The sequence below is a fragment of the Dama dama genome, chromosome 20, assembly GCF_033118175.1.
Source record: "Dama dama isolate Ldn47 chromosome 20, ASM3311817v1, whole genome shotgun sequence".
NCBI lineage: Eukaryota > Metazoa > Chordata > Mammalia > Artiodactyla > Cervidae > Dama > Dama dama.
In genome coordinates this window covers 96,683,478-96,704,509 of record NC_083700.1, presented here as the reverse complement: position 1 = coordinate 96,704,509, position 21,032 = coordinate 96,683,478, and the positions used below count along the sequence as shown (strand labels likewise).

General features: G+C 43.9%; 1 protein-coding gene across 2 annotated transcripts in view; it reads left to right on the top strand.

The window, feature by feature from the left end:
* NSUN4 (NOP2/Sun RNA methyltransferase 4) overlaps window positions 1-20,282 on the top strand; it is a 29,541-nt gene extending 9,259 nt beyond the window's left edge. The window contains exons 4-7 of one of the 2 annotated variants that reach the window (XR_009689237.1): window positions 3,718-3,878; window positions 10,137-10,261; window positions 10,848-18,170; window positions 18,421-20,282. Coding sequence is in view for 1 of the 2 variants with exons in the window: in XM_061122012.1 (XP_060977995.1) it covers window positions 3,718-3,878; window positions 10,137-10,261; window positions 10,848-11,124 (563 nt within the window). In the remaining variant the exon portion in view is untranslated. Of the gene's footprint in view, window positions 1-3,717; window positions 3,879-10,136; window positions 10,262-10,847 lie in introns of both variants that reach the window. The other variant, XM_061122012.1, reaches the window with a different exon arrangement.
* Window positions 20,283-21,032: the final 750 nt, after the last annotated feature.

Here is a 21,032-nt window from a genome sequence, read left to right as displayed (position 1 = left end):
CAGAGGGCTGGTGTCTTAAGCAGGGAGGGCTCCCTCTCCCTCCCTCTCCCTCCCCCAGTCAGGGGCTCACTGAATATGATGAGCTCTCTGGTCCAGGTCAGAGGTAGGGTAGTACTTGCTAAGCTGGGTTTTTTTCCTGTTTGCAGTGACTTCCTCTCTTTCTCTGTCAGGTGGCCAAGTAAGACTGCCGAACAGAGCAAGGTCTTTGAAAGCAGATTAAAGCAAAGCCCTGATTAATCTACTACATGACACTTTTCACCCCTCTGCATCTGTTCCCTTTGTCTATAAATTCCATTTTCTTAGCCTGACAGCTGAAATGATAAGATCTGGCCACAGTAGTCCTTTAGAGCTTTCATATGTCATTCTTCCCCAGGCTTTATGTGCTTCACCCATATCCTGCTACTCTTTGTTGCCTGAATAAGGCTCTTCTTTTGCTCATGTTATAGATCCTCTCTGGAATACCCCCATCCTATCACCCTCTTAGCTCTCAAGCCTCAGCTCAAGTGTGCCACCTCCTGGAAGTCTTCTCTCATGATCTCTGCTGGCCAGCTGCAAAGTGTGTCCTCTGTCTCCTGTGCCCTCACACCCTGGGCATCACCCTTGAAACAGTTAGTACATTAGCCTTGCATCAGAGGATAATGGGTATACATGTTCTTTCTCCCCAAGATAAGGAGTTCCTTGAGGACAGGCCTAAGACTTACTCAGTAGTATAGCTCAGCCTGGGCTTTGTTCATTGTAAATGTTCATTTCAGCCATCCATTTGCTGACATCCTCCCTTAATATAAGCAGTATTTTTATCTTGAGAAAGATTCACAAGGAGGCTGTGATTTTTATTTATTCATTCATTCATTCTTGGCTGTGCTGGGTCTTTGTTGCTGTGCATGGACTTTTTCCAGTTGTGGCAATTGGGGTCTACTCGCTAGTTGCTGTGCTCAAGATTTTCGTTGCAGTGACTTTTCTGGTCACAGAGCATAGGCTCTTGGGTTCATGGGCTCAGTAGCTGTGGTACACGAGCATAGTTGCCCCGCGGCATGTGGAATCTTCACCCCGTGACCCCTGCGTTGGCAGGCAAATTCTTAACCACTGGACCACCAGGAAAGCCAGAAGGGTGGGGATGGCTGTGATACTGATCATGGAGCTCAGCCAGGCTTCTTTTGCCATAGCCTTTTTTGTTGGACCTGGACCCTTCTTTTCCAGTTCTTATCAGTCAACTTGCACAGTTTGAATTAGCTTCCAGCCTCAAGGTAGGCCCTACAGGTGATTCAGAGAGGTACTATATTTGATTTCCACATTCTGTAAGTCCAGAGGGAATGAAGAAATGTTGATATGGCTTAATGGGTCCAATCACCCTAAGCCAGGCTATGCTGATCTGACTGAGTGCTGTGAGAATCCATCAAAAGGGGGAATGGATAAGGTGGAGTTTCTTGGATGAGGAGGAACTGGAACTCAGAAGAGGAAGAAGGGCCAAAGAGAAGTAATTGAGAGTTGCTTTTCCAAAGGAGTTAGGGATAGGTCCAGAACTGGAACCCAGATTTTCTCTTCTCAATTAATATCCTGCTGCAAATTCCTCTTGAGCAGAGAATCCGATTTTGACTTCTTTGAGTGCCCTCAAAAATTAGGACATATTTCTTTGTGGGGAGACTAAAGTGGTTCACTCACTAGATAAAAGTATGTGCTCTCTAAATCTTCACAGCAGTGCCCACTGCTCTCTTTCATTCCTTGACTCCGAGGCCAGGTATCAGTTGCCATTTATCATTATGCTCATAGTAATATTTTTCTTAGAGCCAAGAGTGAAGTGAAATAGTTCTTAAACTTGTGTCTATCACAGAAGGGAAAATTAAAGCTAGGTGGTGAATCATTCAGGATTAGCTTGGTTGTATACAATAGAAAAGTTAACTAACTGACTTAAAGAAGAAATGTTTATTTTTCTCTTACGTAAGAGAGCTGGAATATAGGCAGTCCAGGACTGGCATGGAGGCTCCACAGTTATCAGGGTTTCTTCTTTCTTTTTGCAACCTATTTTATTGCTGTCTTCCATCCTCAGGATTGCCTCATGCCTCCAACATGACTGCTTGACTACTGGAAATCCAATCATTACAGTCAAGTTCCAGGCAGGAAGAAAAGCCTGGACAAAAGAGGCATATCTCCTGATTGTATCAGCTTCTTTTTATTTATTTATTTTTAATTTTTAAAATTTATTTTTGACTATACTGGGTCTTTACTGCTGTGTGGGTTTTCTCTCATTGCCACAAGCAGGGGGCTACTCTCTAGTTGTGGTGCATGGGCTTCTTATTGAAGTGGCTTCTCTTGTTGAGCACGGGCTCTGGGGTGCGTGGGCTTCGGTAATTGTGGCACATGGGCTTAGTTGCCCCTCAGCATCTTCTCAGATGAGGGATCAAACCTGTGTCCCCTGCATTGGCAGGTAGAATCCTAACTACTGGACCACCAGGAAAGCCCCTGTATCAGCTTCTGTTTTTTATATATAATTTTTATTTATTTTGGGCTGTGCTGGGTCTTTGTTGCTACATGGGCTTTTCTGTAGTTGCAGCGAGCAGGGGCTACTCTCCAGTTGTGGTATGTAGGCTTCTCATTGCAGTGGCTTATCCTGTTGGACAGCACGGGCTCTAGGGCACACAAGCTTCAGTAGTTGTGGCCTGTGGTATTAGTAGTTGCGGCTTCTGGACTCTAGAGCACAGGTTCAGTAGTTGTGGAGCAGGGGCTTAGCTTCTCCGTGGCATGTGGGATCTTCCTGGACCAGGGATTAAACCCATGTCTCCTGCATGGCAGGTGGATTCTTTACCACTGAGCCACAAGGGAAGCCCTGTATCAGCTTCTTTTAAACATCTTCCCAGAAGTCCCACACAATAATTCTGCCTATAACTCACTGACCAGAACTTAGTCTTATAGTTTTACTTAGTTGTAAAAGGAGGCTGGGAAATGTAGTCTTTTAGGGAATATTGCTCCCCTCTCTCTCAAATAAAATTGGAGTTCTGTTACTAAGGAATTGTTGTTTAGTTGCTCAGTCATGTCTGACTTTTCCCTCATGGACTGTAGCCCTTCAGGCTCCTCTGTCCATGGAATTTTCGAGGCCAGAATACTGAAGTAGGTTGCCATTTTTTTCTCCAAGGGATCTTCCTGACCCAAGGATTGAACCCATGTCTCTACGTGTCCTGCATTGCAGGTAGATTCTTTACAGCTGAGCCACTGGGGAAGCCCATACTGAGGAATAAGAGTAGAATTTAAATTAGGGGTAAATAATATGTAGTATCTACCAAAGATGAAGGGAAATGCATATTTCAAGAAAGGTGAGAGAGAGCATATTTTTTAAAGAAATAAATGTTTTAACCTAGTCTGCTTTGTCTTATTTATATAACCTTTCTGGGTTAAGTTGGTGTTTGCCTTTGCAGCCCCTACTCCAGAGTGTCTAGTACTGTGCTTTGCATATAATAAATGTTTCTCCTCCACCTGCCCCGGCCTGGGGGGTCTGCATTGATTGGCTATGCCTGAGAATTTGTCTGACTCTCCATCAGCACCATTGCTGGCGGGATGCGGGATGCTTTGTTGTGCAATGGCCTCTGAAGTTTCTTTATTCCTGCAGGCATAAGATGTTCCTACTACCCAGAATGTCTATAGATTCAGTGCAATTCCTGTCAAGAGTCCAATGGCGTTTTTTTACAGAAGTAGAAAAAACAATTCTAAAAATTTATACTCCCACAGGTAATCTCGCTGCCAATGATCTCTCCACGTCACGAATGAGCAGGCTACAGAGGGTCCTTCACAGCTATGTGCCACAAGATGTCAGGGATAAGAATCGAGTTCGAGTCACATCATGGGATGGCAGGAAGTGGGGAGAATTGGAGGGGGACACCTATGACCGGGTGAGTGATTCCTGACCTGGGACATCCAGCTAGCCAAACCTGGCATTCCCTCCTGGTGCTAGGCCCTGAGCAGGTAGGATCTAGCCATATGTATTTGAAGATGTGGGGCTGATTGTGGACCTGGCCAACTCTCTCCTTGGGTGATGTGGTGAAAACAGCCATCTGCAGAACTGTCAGTTCAGCTTAGATGACTGCCTACTATCTTGATTAGAGGGAACAAAAAGAGTTTGAACCTGTCTGGATGGAAAAAAATTAATTAGGCTTATTTTATTTCACTACTCACTTGGCTGCACAGTAACCCTCATTAAAGTAGTATGATTAAGCTCATTTTATTTAGTTTTGAATATTAATACAGTACATGATGTAAAATGCAGAAGGCTCAATATGGTATCTGGAGAAAAGTATGTTTCCTTCTTAATCCTGCCTCACAGCTGTCTACTTCCTCTCCCTACATATTGTCTATATTTTCTTCTGTATCCCCTTAAAATATTTTCTTTGTGTATATACAAATATAAATGTGTATATAAAAAATAATAGGAATGGTAGTGTATTATGCTTACTATTCTGAAGTTTGTATTTTTTTTTTAGTTAATAATATGCCCTGTAGTCAAACTTTTGGTTTTGTTTTTGGGGTATGATTGCTGGATAACAATTTATATGTACTTAGAATATTGACAGAGGTTACTGAATCACTCCCTGTGAAGGCTAAGTCAGTTTCACTTCTACCGGTAATGAATAAGGGCACTGTTTCCTCGAGTTGTCCAACTTTTTGGTTTTTGCCAAACTGAAGCATCTAATTACATTTTTGTTATGAATGAAGAGGAAAGTAATTTTACATCTTTAAGTTATTTGTATTTTCTTTTATTATTTTTTAAATTCTTATTTGTTTTTATTAGAGTATAGTTGCTTTACAGTGTTGTGTTAGTTTCTGCTTTATAGCATGGTGAGTCAGTTATGTGTATCCCCTCTTTTTTAGATTTCCTTCCCATTTAGGTTACCACATACCATTAAGTAGAGTTTCATGTGCTCTACAGTAGGTTCTTATTAGTTATCTGTTTTATACATAGTAGTATATATATGTCAATCCCAGTCTCCCAGTTTATCCCACCCCCACTTCCCTCTGGGGCCTCCCTGATAGTCAGTTGGTAAAGAATCTGCCTGCAGAGCAGGAGACACCATTTGGATTCCTGAGGTGGGAAGATCCGCTGGAGAAGGGATAGGCTACCCACTTCAGTATTCTTGGGCTTCCCTTGTGGCTCAGCTGGTAAAGAATCCACCTGCAATGTGGGAGACCTTGGTTCGATTTTTGGGTTGGGAAGATCTCCTGGAGAAGGGAAAGGCTACCTACCCACTCCAGTATTCTAGCGTGGAGAATTCCATGCACTGTATAGTCTATGGGGTTGCAAAGAGTCGGACACAACTGAGCGACTTTCACTTTCACTTTCCCTTCCCTTCTTGGTATCTGTAAGTTTATTCTCTGCACCTGTGTCTCTCTGCTTTGCAGGGAAGTTCATCCATATCATTTTTCTAGATTCCACGTGTAAGTGATATTTTATTTGTTTTTCTCTTTCTGACTTACTTCACTCTATATGACAGCCTCTAGGTTTATCTATGTCTCTGCAAATGGCACAGTTTCATTCCTTTTTATGGCTGAATAACGTTCCATTGTATTAACACGTGTGGGAAGGTTCCCCTGGAGGAGGGCATGGCAACCCACTCTCGTGTTCTTGTGGGCTTCCCAGGCAGCTCAGCAGTAAAGAATCTGCCTGCAGTGCAGGAGAGGAGGGTTTGATCCGTGGGTCGGGAAGATCCCCTGGAGAAGGAAATGGCAACCCACTCCATAGTCTTGTCTTGGAAATCCCATGGACAGAGGAGCCTGGCAGGCTACAGTCCACAGGGTTGCAAGAGAGTCTGACATGCCTTAGCAATTAAACAACAACAACAGTGTATATGTACAACATCTTTATCTGTTCCTTCATTGATAGACATTTAGGTTGCTTCAGTGTCTTGCCTATTGTAAATAGTGCTACAATGAACAATGGAATGCATGTATCTTTTGAATCATGGTTTTCTCTGGTTATATGCCCAGGAGTGGGAGTGCTGGGTCATATGGTAGTTCTGCTTCCCAGGTGGCTCAGTGATAAAGAATCTGCCTGCCAGTGTTGGAGATAAAGGAGAGGTGGGTTCAATCCCTGGGTCGGGAAGTTCCCCTGGAGAAGAAAATGGCAACCCACTCCAGTATTCTTGCCTGGAAAATCTAATGGATAGAGGAGCCTGGTGGGCTACAGTCCAGGGGTCACAAAGAGTCGGATGCGACTGAGCGACTGAGTACACACACACACACACACACACACGCAGTAGTTCTGTTTTTCGTTTTTTGAGGAATCTCCATACTATTCTCCATAGTGGCTGCACTGATTTATATTCCCATCAACAGTGGAGGAGAGTTCTCTGTATTTTCTAATCAGCACATTCTAAAAATATTTATTTAAAACACATACTTCTAAATATATAAAATATATGTAGCTATTGCCTTTGTGTTGTCATCTGACACATTTTTCTCTTCTGTTCAGTTCTTACCATCTTGCCTCAGCCACTCTAAGACATGTAAAGAAAGACCAAGGCTTATAGAATCTTGGATAGCTTGAGAAACCTGCTTCCCATCTGTGTAGGAATCCCCTATTCAGCCTTTTTGGCACACAGGCAGCAGAGTAGAGGGAACGTAACCTCTGCTGTTGACCTAACTTGTTTTTGTATCACAGAGGTGTCACTTACTGACTTTGAGACAGCTGCTTGATCTTGGTGAACTTCAGCCTCTTTGTTTGTAAAATAGGAAATGATTATTATGAGGATTAATAATGAGCATATCCAGGGAAAGTGTCAGTACATCAACTGGCCATGAAGATTAGACAGGTAGTAGCCATCATCATTATTCAGCCTGTGCTTGCATACTTTCAGTGACAGGGGCTCACTCAGGTTTTGTAGTTGAACATCTTTGCTATTAGAAAAAATTCTTTCTCCTACTGAATTAAAATCTCTAGATTTTATGGTATATGGCTGAGTTCAAGGATTCTAGCATCAGACTGCTTGGTTTGGAATCCTGGCTCCATCACTTATCAGCCAGAGAAGTTAATCTTTCAGTTTAAGCTTCAGTTTCTTCCTCTTTAAAGTAAGGATACTATTAATGCCTATCCCATAGGTGATAGGAATGCATGTAGAATGCTCCTGGCATATAGAAAGCATTTAATAATATTGTCATCATCACAGTCCCTTTTATCTTTATTATTTCCATTCATTGATTCCAGCTATGCCTTCTATTACAATGCTCTGCCTCCCATTTCATGTGAAAGTGCTTCAGATGTTTGAAAACAGCTTTAATGTCCTGAAGATGTCTTTGTTAATTTATTTGTTGATCAAATAGTTGTGTATTACATACTGTGTTAGGCAAGTGTTAAGCACTTCAGATTCAAAGAAGAATACTATCTCAGGACTCCATACACTCTTGTTAAATTCATTTCTCCCGGAGCTCTACCTGGCCATCAGCTGGAGTGCCAGAGCTCTGCATTTTCATGGCAGGATACCTACCCATCTCCCCACTTAACAGCTTTCCTTTTATATATGTTGCAGTTATACCTTTTCCAATCTCTTTATATTAAGCCTTGTTAAATAACTACCCTTTAGATATGTCTCTCATATACTCCCTAGAATTGGGTATTGTTTTTTGAACCAATCTGTAAATTTTTCTCTTTTAAAACAATTGATGTCCCTGATATATTTGGTTTTGGCTCTGTCAAAGTATTTACTCTGTTTGTTTTACTTACTGTTTATTTCACTGTGTAATCTCTTAAATTTTTTTTATTTAGGAAGGTTTATTTTAATTCTACATTAGATAATTTTAATCCTGCCAGCAGGCCTATGGAAAAATGCTCAACATTGCTAATTTTTAGAAAATGCAAATCAAAACTACAATGTGACTTCTCACTGGTCAGAATGGCTGTTATCAAAAAGTCTACAAATAATTGAGACTTTCCTGGTGGTCCAGTGGTTAAGACTCCACGCTGCCAATGCACAGAGTGCGGATTTGATCCCTGGTCAGGGAACTAAGATCCCACATGCTGTGTGGCATGGCCAAAAAGATTAAAAAAAAAATTGTCTATAATAAATGCTGGATAGGTTGTAGAGAAGAGAACCTTCTTACATGGTTGGTGGGAATATAAATTGGTGCAGCCATTATAGAAAACAGTATGGAGGTTTCTCAAAAAACTAAAAGTAGAGTTGCCATAGGATCCAACTATCCCACTCCTGGACGTATGTTCAGACAAAACTATAATTAGCAGCATTATTTACAAGAGCCAAGACTTAGAAGCAACCTAAATGTCTATTGACAGATGAGTGGATAAAGAAGATGTGATACATATATTAAATGGAATATGCCTCAGCCATAAAAAAGAATGAAATAGTGCCATTTGCAGCAACATGGATGAACCTAGAGATTATCATACTAAGTGAAGTAACTCAGAGAAAGACAAATCTCTTACAAGTGGAATCTAATAAAAAAAGATACAAATGAACAAGATGGAAACAGATTCACCGGTATAGAAAACAAAGTTATGGTTACCAAAGGAGAAAGGGATGGAATAAATTAGGAGTTTGGGATTAGTGGATGCAAACTACTGTATGTGAAATAGATAAACAAGGTCCTGGGAGTTCCCTGGTGGCCTAGTGGTTAGAATTCTGGGCTTTCACTGCTGTGGCCTGGGTTGAATCCCTAGTTAGGGAACTGAGCACCCACAAGCCACACAGCACAGCCAAAAGAAAAAAGGAACAAGGTCCTACTGTATAGCACAGGGAACTATATTCAATATCTTATAATATACTATAACAGAAAAGAATCTGAAAAATAATATATATATATATATATTTTTTTTTTTTTACTGAATCTCTTTGCTGTTTAACAGAAACTAACACAACGTTATAAATCAACTATACTTCAAATTGGAAAAAAAAAAAGAAGTCATCAGCTTCAGCTCTGGAATGCCTCCTTGGATTTGTACTCCTGATTTTTCTTTGGCTTCTACATATTTTTCTAATTTTCTTTGAGCTACGCATTTTAAAATATTGACTATTTTTAAAATGTATTTTATCTATCCTTTTTAGGTATTTTGTATTACAAGGGTTTCAGGAAACAGAGGGTATTGTCATATGGTTTCTAAACATCCCAGTGACCCTTCTCTGAGCTTTCCTATCCCTTCTCTGAGCGTTCTTATTTAATTAATGTCTCTTTTTCTGAACGCTAGTCCCATCACATTTCTTGAGATATGACCTGACCAGACTACAAGGTAATCATTTATCTTACTCTGTGTGTGCTGTATCAATTCATGTAGCCAAAGAATGCATCAGAGTATTGAACCCTGGGTCGTTACTAATTTACATGGAATTTCTGCTTAAGTGAAAATTTACAGATCTTTTCCATAGATAATTTTTACTTTTTTTGAAATGTAAATATAGGACTGGTTTTTTGGGGGAGGTGAGGGCTCTTTTTGTTTTGTTTTGCTGCCCATCAGAGTAGGCTTTTAATAAATAAATGCATGACTTTATTTTTGGCTGTGCTGTGTGACTTGTGGGATCTTGGTTCCCTGACCAGGGATTGAACTCAGGCCCTGAGCAGAGAAAGTGGGGAGTCCTAACCACTGGACCGCTGGGGAATTCCCCAATAAGTGAATGACTTTGCATCTCTCACTTTAAAACTTTTCCACATTGATAATTAGCCTCCAACTAATAAAAATAAATGGAAAAAAAATAAAACTTTTCCACGTTGAATATGACATTGTTTTAGAATAAGATAATTTTGAATCCTGATCCTGTTACTCAGTGTATTAGCTACCCTTTGGTCATTATGTCATCTGTAAATTGGATGTTTTCATTCAAATAGCTAGGTATAGAGTCAAGGACAGAGCTCTGAAACACTGAAGACTTCTTTTTAGGTTGATATCAATTATTTAATTAGAATTATTTATATGTTGGTTTTGGTTTTTTGACCAGCCATAAGTATACCTAGATGTACTATTTTCCCACTCTTTATTTCACAGTCGTCCACCAGGTTAAGGTGAGAAGCTTTGTCAGATACTCTGCAGTTGGGGGATGGGCCAAGGCAGCACTCTGCAGAATCCTCCAGGTCAAGGGACTAAAATAGCCCTGACCTAAGGAAGAGGAGCCTGTAAGGAGCTCTAATACTTCATCTTTTACACTTCTGGGCAGGTGCTAGTGGATGTGCCTTGTACCACAGACCGCCACTCCCTTCATGAGGAGGAAAACAACATCTTTCAGCGTTCGAGGAAGAAGGAGCGGCGGATGCTGCCTATGTTGCAGGTGCAGCTTCTTGCGTGAGTAACAGATTTATAAAAACTCGGGACTTTGGGAAAGAGTGATCTGGGAATCTGGGGTGCTAGAAGCTGTTGCCAAGACCATCGCCCATAGAAGGGTTTTCTGTTTGGGAATCTGTCTGAAGGAGACAAACATCACAGGATGGTCTTGCTCTGGGACATAAAAACTCTGTGTGGTAGAAATTCATAGCAGGATGAACTGCACAGATTCACTTTTACCTCCAGGCTAACCCTTAACCCTATGTCAATGATTAACACAATTTTGAAATATATACTGAGGTCAAGGCTCTGTACAGCTGGAATAAGAACTCGATTCATAGCCAGTATCAGAGTTTGGTCTATAACTGGAGTCAAAGATCAGGTGGCTGTTTCAAGACAGCTTCTGGAGGAGAGCCCTTGGAGTAAGGTTAGGTTGCTCTCTGCTTTGAGAACAGCTTTTCAGATGACGTCGCTGTGGAAGGCATGCAGAGGCTAACACAGTCACCCATCCCACAACTGGCTCCCCAGTCCTTCCAGCTTCTTCTGTTGCCCTTCTGCTTCTGTGAAGCTCATTAGTTACTACCACTCTCTCTCTCTCTGGTTACAGGGCTGGACTCCTTGCCACCAAACCAGGAGGCCACATTGTCTATTCCACCTGCTCACTTTCACACTTACAGAATGAGTATGTGGTGCAAGGTGCCATCGAGCTCCTGGACAATCAATACAGCATCAAGGTTCAGGTGGAAGACTTGACTCACTTCCGAAAGCTTTTCATGAACACATTTTCTTTCTTCCCATCCTGCCAAGTTGGGGAGCTGGTAATCCCAAACCTCATGGCCAATTTTGGGCCTATGTACTTTTGCAAAATGTGTAGAATGACGTAGCATTGCCCTGTTCCTGAAGTCCTGGTATAGGAAGACTGGGTGTACTCTTGTGGAGACCAGTGGTTAATCTCCATCCCATTCAAGCCTTTCTATAGATGGTTTTCAGCAGTAGGAAATAGGAGTTTTTCTGTCCTGCTGTCCAATTGTGGAGCATCAGCAGGTTTCTAACTCACTTATTGTACCCCACTTCCAATCCCCGCTCCCCATCTTTGAGCCTGTGCTAAAGGTTCCTGCCCCACTAGGGGTTTTGGAGGAGGAACCAGTGATGCTGTAAACTTGGGAAGAAGTGTTTAGCCAATAAAACTGTTGAAGCTCCATGGAGCTGGGGCTGAAGTTGGGGGTGGTCTCATGTCAGTCCAAGTTTTGTTAGTTCCTCTTGTACCAGGTGCTGCTAATGAGCACTAACTCTCAGGTACCCAGAGTCCAGGACCTCAGCCTGGTTACAGGCCTCTGGTTACTGAACCTTTCTCACAGTTGAGATGAGTTTTGCGTGATAAGTCTTGAGCAGTTGAAGGACCTACGCAAGCCTGCCAAGTTTCTCCATATGGCCCTTGATCTGATTTCAGGAACGAGTAACTGAAAATGTTAAGCCAGTGCATTATAATCTGCTTACTTACATTAAGAAAGCTCTCCAGAGCCAAATAATTCCAGGCATCCTCCTACTGTCAACAGCTCTGTTGCCCAAATGTGGCTGGGAAGCTGCTTCTGCCACAGGGCTGTGATACTCTGTTGTGTGTTTCTTCCCTTGTTCACTCCTCTAGTAAGTATTCCTTGAGCTCCTGTATGACAGGTGGCCAGGGAACTGCTGGGGATGTAGTGTTTGGGACTGTGGGAGAAAATGAGGCCTCTTCATTCTTCAGAATGGCAGCTCTCTGAGCACCTAGGAATTGCCTAATGTCTTATTTTGTTATCTTCAGGTTTTTTTTTTTTTTTTTCTTGTTCCTGGTGCATGACTAAGCTCTGTTGCTAGTTCTCTGGCTAAGCCTCAAATCCCTCAGAGCTCTTCTCCCAGCATCACAGGCTGTCACCTCACAGTGTGTATTTGGAGCAATATTGAATTGATGCTTTTGAACTGTGGTGTTGGAGAAAACTCTTGAGAGTCCCTTGGACTGCAAGAAGATCCAACCAGTCCATCCTAAAGGAGATCAGTCCTGGGTGTCCATTGGAAGGACCGATGTTGAAGCTGACACTCCAATACTTTGGCCACCTCATGAGAAGACTTGACTCATTGGAAAAGACCCTAATGCTGGGAAGGATTGGGGGCAGGAGGAGAAGGGGACGACAGAGGATGAGATGGTTGGATGGCATCACCGACTCGATGGACATGGGTTTGGGTAGACTCCGGGAGTTGATGATGGACAGGGAGGCCTGGCATGCTGCAATTCATGGGGTTGCAAAGGGTCGGACACGACTGAGCGACTGAACTGAATGCCTGACTGTTAGTTGTGTTATTTTTGTAACTTTAACACAAAGAAGGCAGTTCTTTAAAGGTAGGGATATTAAAAATTGCTTATGGTCACTTGCAGATACTATTTTTTTTATTAAATTTTTTTTTCTGAAAAACTGCTTCTTGCATGGAAGAGGATTCTTCCTACTTTGCTTAACCCTTCTCTTCCTAGTCTGTCTCTCCTTTTGTTCTTTAAGCCTTTCCTGCTAATCCTTGTTTGGGTATTAGAGGTGTCAGCTGAGAAGGATTTTAGATGAGGTTAAGCCTTTCCTTTCTTGGAATTTGCATCATAACTGAGGGCCCTGAAAGATCTTTCAGACTCAAAATCAAGCAAAGCTAGGAAGATGGAGCTCCAGGGAGTAGGACTTTAATTAGCTTCCATGTGTGCTGTGTAGTTCCTGCCTGCTGCTTACTCAACATTCAGTATTTGCTGAGGCTTGGACGCCTTAGGTGCCTGGGTTTCTTCCCTTGGCCTCCTGGATAGCCAGCCTGGTGCTAATTAAATGCTAAGCAGTGATAATTCGAGGGGATAGTGTCTCCTGCAGTTGGGGTCGAAATCTATTTGGGGACAGAGAGACGCAGATAAGAAAAGCAGAGATCTACTTTGGAAAATAGTTTGATTATCTCCTGTAATTGAATGTTTACCTACAACTCACTTATTACATTACTAGGGATAAATCCAAGAGAAACTCTTACATGTACATCAGGAGATACATACAAGAATGTTTTCATCACAGCCCTGGTCACAAAAGCAAACCCAAATACCCATGAGCAAGAGAGTGAACAAATAAACTGGACTGTTCACACAATGGAATATTATACTGGTTTCGAAACAAGTGAACTACAGTGACACATAATAATACGAATGATTCTTAGCAATAAAATATTAAATGTTAAGTCCCAAAGATTAAATGTAGCATGATACTAAAAATTTTTTTCTTTTTTGTTATTATTTACACACAATATAATTTATCAGTACTAAATGGACCATTTAAATGTATTTGATAATTCCTTATAATAGTATAACCATCATCACCATCAAAATATAGAAAACAGTTCCATCTCCTGAAATGTTTTCTTATGCTCCTTTGCACTTAATTCCTTTCCCTAATCCCTGGTTCCAGGTAACCACTGATTTGCTTTTTGTCACTATAGTTTTGCCTATTCTAGAATTTCACATTATGGAAGAGAGTTGATTTACAGCTGGATTGGAAAAGCTCTGTTTATCTATCTGGATGTCTGGTTTTTCACTGTTGGCCCTGAAGAAGGAATTCATAGGGCCTGGACTCCATCTCAGGCCTGTCCATGCTGATTGTGCTAGGCCGCCTCTTCAATGGACTCTGAACTCTGTGCTTAGCGCCTGTGGGAATGACAATGGAAGGATAAGACCCCATCTGGGCAGGGGAATCTTGAAGATCATATCCAGGTTACTCATTGCCTAAGAGAAAACAGACACTAATCACCCCTGCCTCCAGACAGTATCTATCAGAATGTAACCACAGGCTTATTGATTATTAACTGTTTGAACACATAACACGTGAATGATGGAGTTATTGTGGTTGTATTTACCCTTTCTTTGTAAGCCTCAAGGGATTTGGGCTGGTGGGTTTGGACATGTACACATGGGGTATAAAAGATTTTCACAAATGCTGGTCAGGGCCCTTGGCTAAGAGGAGACTCTGCCTTGGGCCCACTGGTGTAATAAACTGCACTCCACTATCTGCATTGTCCTTCTGAGTGAGTTTGTTTCCCGGAAAGGATGGCTATAACATTTGGTGCGTTGGCCGGGAAACTCCTCATTTTGAGGAGATAGGTATCATTTGAGGCCACCCCGAGGCTTTGTAGCATGAATCTCCTAGAGGGGGGAAGGTGCCTCGCCCCTCTGGAAGGATTCTGTTTTTCAATGCCCGGACCTTTCACGTCAGCAGGTAGTGGACAGCAGCAGGGGAACTGAGCTCTCAGGTGAGGAGGAACCCACCCAGGAGGGTGGAAGAGGGGGCCTGATCACCCCCCTGGGAGGGACTAGAAGGAGCGGGGGACCCACAGGAGCCTGGAATAGGCAGGTGGCGATTGCTTGGTACACAGGTCGATGGGCATGCTAGGGTTTAGGAAGGAAATTTGTGAAGGTCATTTAGGAGGTGTGTCCACGCCATCTCGGGGAAAATTATTACCAAGCGATCGCCAGGGGATTTTTAGGATAGGAAACTGGTCCTTGTATGCTCGTATTCTGCCCTCCCCCAGGAGGTGTCCTGTCTGCTGTGAAATTCTTGACCCCCTCGGAATTGTTAGGGTAGAAGGAGGGGGATACAGAAGTGAGTATGAATTGGCTTTTCCGGAGATGGCCTGGGACATGGGATATTTAACCCTTCTCTGTTTTCATCCGCACCTGATCAAGCCCACCGAGGCAGAATGGACTTTAAGGGAGAAACAGTCTTGGACCATGTGATGTTCTGGTTCACCTGTGCTGACCGGCAGGTGAAGACACGCCGATCCCCCTTCTCCCACTGGGGTCTGGCAGGTAAGGCTCTTTTCACCCCAATTAGGAAGGAGGCAGAATAGCAATTTAAGTGTCACTGAGTGGAAATATCAGAAGTACATAGGGTACTGAGAACTTCGTAGACAAAGGAAAAGTAGAAGAAGGTCTGAGAAGGTAAGCAAGATGGTGGAGAAGTGAATCTAAGGCAACTGTATTGGAGTGAAAATTTTAAAGAAGGGATTAGGAGGAGACTATGGGGTGAAGATGAAGCCTAACTGCCTCCACATACTCTGTGAGGTCGAATGGACCCCTATGGCAGCAGGATGGCCACCAGAGAACACCGTGGACTTAAAAATAGTGGAAGCAATCTATACAGTAGTCACAGGAGAGCCAGGACACCTGGATCAATATCCATCTATTTCATGGCTAGGGTTAGCTTGAGACCCTCCTACTTAGACAAGGTTCTGTATCCAGAAGGGAAATGGAAAAATATTAATGGCACAAAAATTGACTGATGATAAAATAAGGAAATTCTACAGGATTTGGACGGGGATGACCTGACCCCTCCCCTATGCTGGATAATGACACACCTGCCTCCCAGTGCTTCACCAGGACTGGAGGCAGCCTTAATACCTGATCCAGGGCCAGTTGAAGTTTCTGCAACAGCCACTGCTCCTCCGCCAGCTTTCCCGGAGTTCGTAGAGCCGCCATTTGGGCAGGCTCCGATCCCAGTGACAGAAGCCTCTGGCCAACACTTCGAGCATCCGGCTCCAACCGAACCGCCCAAGCTATACCCGCCTCTCCCCGTGAGTACTGACAAGAAGGGGAGGGAGACGTTGGAATTAAGCAGAGACTGTGCTCTGCCAGAGAGCCAAGGGAATGAAAGAGAACAGACAAGAGACTTACAGTGCAAGCTGCTGCTCTGGGAAAGTCTATCTTGGGATCTTCGGAAAACCTCATCTGCCCCAGGGACAGGACGGTCCTTCAGCCGGTCCCAAGGGAGGCCCTGGGCCCGTTACAGCCAAACCAGTGTGCCCGGTGCCAAGGTTTTGGCCACTGGAAGAATGAATGCCCTAAGGCAAGGAAGGAAGAGGAAGCTCTCGTAGTTGTGGGGCTTGCTGACTTGGAAATTAACTAGGGCTGCCAGGGTTCAGATATCAGGTCCCTGAGAGCCCATGGTAACCTTAAAAGTGGGGGAACAAAACATTGACTTCATGGTGGATACAGGAGCAGAACTGTCGGTGGTAACAAAACCTGTGGCACCACTATCCAAAAAGACTACCCATGTAACTGGGGTATCGGGAGAAGAGATGATTAAATCGTTTTGCCAGTCCAGAAAATGTCAGATGGTGGTGGGGGGGGGGGGGGGTACCAAGTGATTCATGAATTCCTCTACATTCCTGAGTGCCCAGTACCCCTGTTGGGAGGAGACTTGCTCTCAAAACTAGGAGCACAGGTGACTTTCTCCCCTGAGGAGAGGCCTGCCTTCTGGACGGACTCTGACTTATTTACCCTCTCTCACTGCCAACCCAAGATGAGTGGAGGTTGCATGAGCCTCTGAAGGCAGAACCAGGTGGGCCGGAAGAGCGTGAGCAAGCTAACTCAATTGTTCCCTGAGATCTGGGTGGAAGACAACCTCCCTCCCCCCAGGCTGGCTGAACATCACGCCCCAGTGATAATGGAACTCAAACCAGGCACCATCCCGGTTAGAGGGCGCCAGTACCCGCTATGGATGGAGGCCTGAACTGGCATATTGCCCCACATCAATAGATTGAAACAAGCAGGCATTCTAGTAGAGTGCCAGTCGGCTTGGAATACACCAAACCTGCCAGTCAAAAGGGAAGGAGGACAGGACTATAGGCCTGTACAAGATCTCAGGCTAGTCAACCAGGCTACTGTGACTTTACACCCCACTGTTCCAAACCCCTGTACCTTACTTAGCCTCCTCCCGCCGAGGACTAAAGTTTACACTTGCCTAGATCTCAAGGATGCCTTCTTCTGCATACACCTCGCCCCAGCGTCACAGCCCATCATTGCTTTTGAATGGGAAGATCCAGTCGGGAGCACCAGATAACAAAGGCTAACTCCACAGCCATCTTTGGGGAAGCCTTGGCTTCTGATCTGGACTCATTCCATCCGGAAGAGTATGGATGTCAGCTACTACAATACGGGGATGACCTGATGACCTGATGACCAGGATGACCTGCTGGCTGCCTGAGACCAAGGAAAAATGCTGGAAAGGGACAAATGCACTGCTCCAGCTGTTGATGGAAGCAGGTTACCGGGTGTCGAAGAAGAAGGGACAGATCTACAAAGAGGAGGTAAGGTATCTGGGGTTTGTTTTAAAGAAGGGCTCAAGGTTCCAGACCTTAATTGGGTCCTATATACTGATGGCACTAGCCTGATAAAACAGGGACAACAGCTCTCGGGTATTCCAAAGTGGAAGGGGACATCAAGACTGAAAAGAAATGGTGGGAATTGCCAAGTGGCAAATTACTGGTACCAGAGGAGCTGGCACACACTCTGGTAAGCCAAACACACCAAGTGACCCACCTAGGCCATGCTGCCTGCTCACAGGTTAATGCTGCCTCTCGGGTATTCAGACAAAAACCTCCGGGTATTCAGCTGAAAGGCACACTGCCTCTTGAACACCTGGGAGTGGACTTCACTGAAATGAAACCTCACCGACACTACCGTTACCTGCTGGTCATGGTATGTGCATTCTTGAGATTGGTAAAAGCTTTTCCTACCTGGACTGAAAGAGCATCAGAAGTAGCCCGGTGCCTGCTTAGGGAAATGGTTCCCAGATTTGGATTTCCTACCAGCATTGGATCAGGCAATGGCCCGGCTTTTGTAGCTGATTTAGTACAACAAGTAAGCAAAACTTTAAACTGTACACTGCATATAGGCCCCAGAGTTCTAAGATGGTGGAATGAACCAACCGGACACTTAAAGAGACTCTCCAAGTGGATCAGAGAGACTGACTGCTCCTGAGTGGACTTGCTTCCAATGGCTTTGCTCAGACTCAGGATGACCCCACAGTCCCAAGGCTATTCTTCATACGAAATTGTGTATGGAAGCCCTCCTCCCATAATAAAACAATTGTCAACAAATTTGCCTCAGGTAAGGGGGAATAGGATTTCACAGCAGATGGAACTGGGTAAGGTAATAAATCGGGTAACTAAGTTTGTACAACAAAGGGTGCCGTTCCCCCTTGGGGAACAGATTCATGAGTTTACACTTGGTGACCAAGTACGGGTCAAAGATTGGAAACATGATTTGCTAGCCCTTTGGTGAAAGGGCCCTTATGTTATTCTAACTACCCCTACTGCAGTTAAAGTTGCAGGTATTGTCCCTTGATCCATCACGCCAGAGCGAAGAAGGCATACCTCGCTGACCTGGAGGACGCCGAGTGCACCACCCAGAAGGACCCCACCGACCCACGGGAAACCAAGATCGTTCTGAGGAGGAAGAAGAAAACGAGGTCCCGGACAAGCCCTCTACAGGATGGAGCTAGTCAAACGACTCCTGCTGCTCGGCCTCACCAATGCAATTCTGAACTTGGGTATGTGGGGCTATGCCCCTGTCAGTAATGGACAGACTCCCCTGGTGGGTATCGCCACTTCCTTATGGGGACTTTAACAACAGAAAGAAATTTTCCTCTCTCTTACCAACCATAACCTTTCTTTGCTCTCCTGGTGTAAGAAGAAGCCATCAATGGGCCAGGGACATAGGGTTACATTTAACATGAACACCAGCCTTACGGAGATAACAAAGGCTTATACCTCATATATGAGAATTAAAGAGGAAAAGGGCTCCCTTACAAAAGGGGGACAGGCCTCCCGGTACCTTGAGCATACTACCAGGTCTGGGATGAATATTTCTGGATGACTCCTGAGAAAAGACAGTTGATTGCCCCTGCTACTGTTTGCTAGGAACAAAAAGAACAGAAAGTTGGATTTGGAGACCGTCCCCTAGACCCAAAAGAATTGTTATTTGTCCCCTGAACAAAGTAAACAAATCTTGGAAGTTACCTATCACCCCAATCAGTCTGCTCAGTGGCCCGGTTCCAACTGGAAATGTAATCCTGGAATCCGCTGGGTAGCCCCCAATGGGACCCAGTGGCTCTGTGGGCTTAACTTATGGCCATGGTTACCAGTTGGCTGGGTGCGGCGTTGCACATTAGGATTTGCTTTCGCCCATGGCAGAATTAAGCCTAGCCTACATCAGCCTCCAGTAAACCTGCCTTATCTGCATGCAAGATGGACACAATCCGTGTTCCAATGGTATGACTATCTTGCTGCCTTGTTTGTACCCTCTGTAGGGACAACGGATATCATGGTTAAGGTAGAGGCCTTAACTAATTTCACTAAACAGGCCCTCTTAGACAGTACTAAAGCCATTCAAGCTTTGAATGAACAACAGATTCAGATGAGGAAGGCAGTAATTCAAAATAGGATGGCATTAGACATACTCACAGCAGCCCAAGAAGGGACTTGCGCAAATGTTGTGTGTACATCCCTGACCTGTCTGAAGATGTATCTACTGCCTTGGAGGATATGCAAAATCAAGTGAAAGCCATGTCTAATGAACTGTTGTTATAGTAATCTTGATCATACTGCTTTGTGGGCCCTGCTTCCTAGAATGCCTTGTGAATTTTGTAACCCAGAGGTTGATAGCATTCTCTCATGTGGGTGGCAGGAGGGCTAAGGTACAATATATCTCAATAAATGATGCTCATTATGGAAACTAAGAGCATTAAGAGGGGGGAATGAAGAAGGAATTCATAGGACCTGGACTCCATCTCAGGCCTGTCTGTGCTGATCATGCTAGGCCGCCTCTCCAATGGACTCTGAACTCTGTGCTTAGCCCCTGTGGGAATGACAATGGAAGGATAAGACCCCATCTGGGCAGGGGAATCTTGAAGATCACATCCAGGTTACTCATTGCCTAAGAGAAAACAGACACTAATCACCCCTGCCTCCAGACAGTATCTATCAGAATGTAACCACAGGCTTATTGATTATTAACTGTTTGAACACATAACACGTGAATGATGGGGTTATAGTGATTGTGTTTACCCTTTCTTTGTAAGCCTCAAGGGATTTGGGCTGGTGGGTTTGGACATGTACACATGGGGTATAAAAGATTTTCACAAATGCTGGTCGGGGCCCTTGGCTAAGAGGAGACTCTGCCTTGGGCCCGCAGGTGTAATAAATTACACTCCACTATCTGCATTGTCCTTCTGAGTGAGTTTGTTTCCCGGGAAGCATGGCTATAACAGCCCAGATAAAGGTATTGGTATTTCTATTGTGCTACTTAAATCTGAAGTTCCCCTGGTGACTCCCAGGGTTATTTTAATTACTGACCATTTACAACTGGTGTAACTGGTTATGTACGTGTGACTTGACTACATGACCGGAGTAGCATAAAACCCTGCTAGGAACTTCTGATTTGAGCTCTCTTACAGCCAAGATTCTTCACATAGATCATGGTGATTCAATCCAAATACAGAGTACTTTGATTCACAGCCTTGCTAATACTTGGTATTTTAAGTTTTAAATGTCACATCCTGGTGCTCGCTTCAGCAGCACATATACTAAATGTCACATCCTGTCCCAATGCAATGTAACTTTGCCATTTCCTTCACTAAGACACAGTCTGTTTCCTCACCCCTTTAATCTGGGCTAACTGTATGATTTGCTTTGACCAGTTAAGTTTGGCAGAATGAATGCTGTGTTGAGTTCTAAGTTTAGGCCTCAAGAGGCCTTGCAGCTTTCACTGTTACCTTGGCTCTTTTTTACTGCTATGTGAAGAAGCCCAGGCTAGCTGTGGGAGACATGTGATGGACCCCAAGCTAAGACCTTCTAACCTCAGCTAAGTGGTTAAATAACCCAAACTGCGTGAGTGATCCCAGTCAAGACCAAATAACTTGCTGATGCTTAGAATCATGAGCAAACAAAATGGTTGTTTTTAAACCACTGA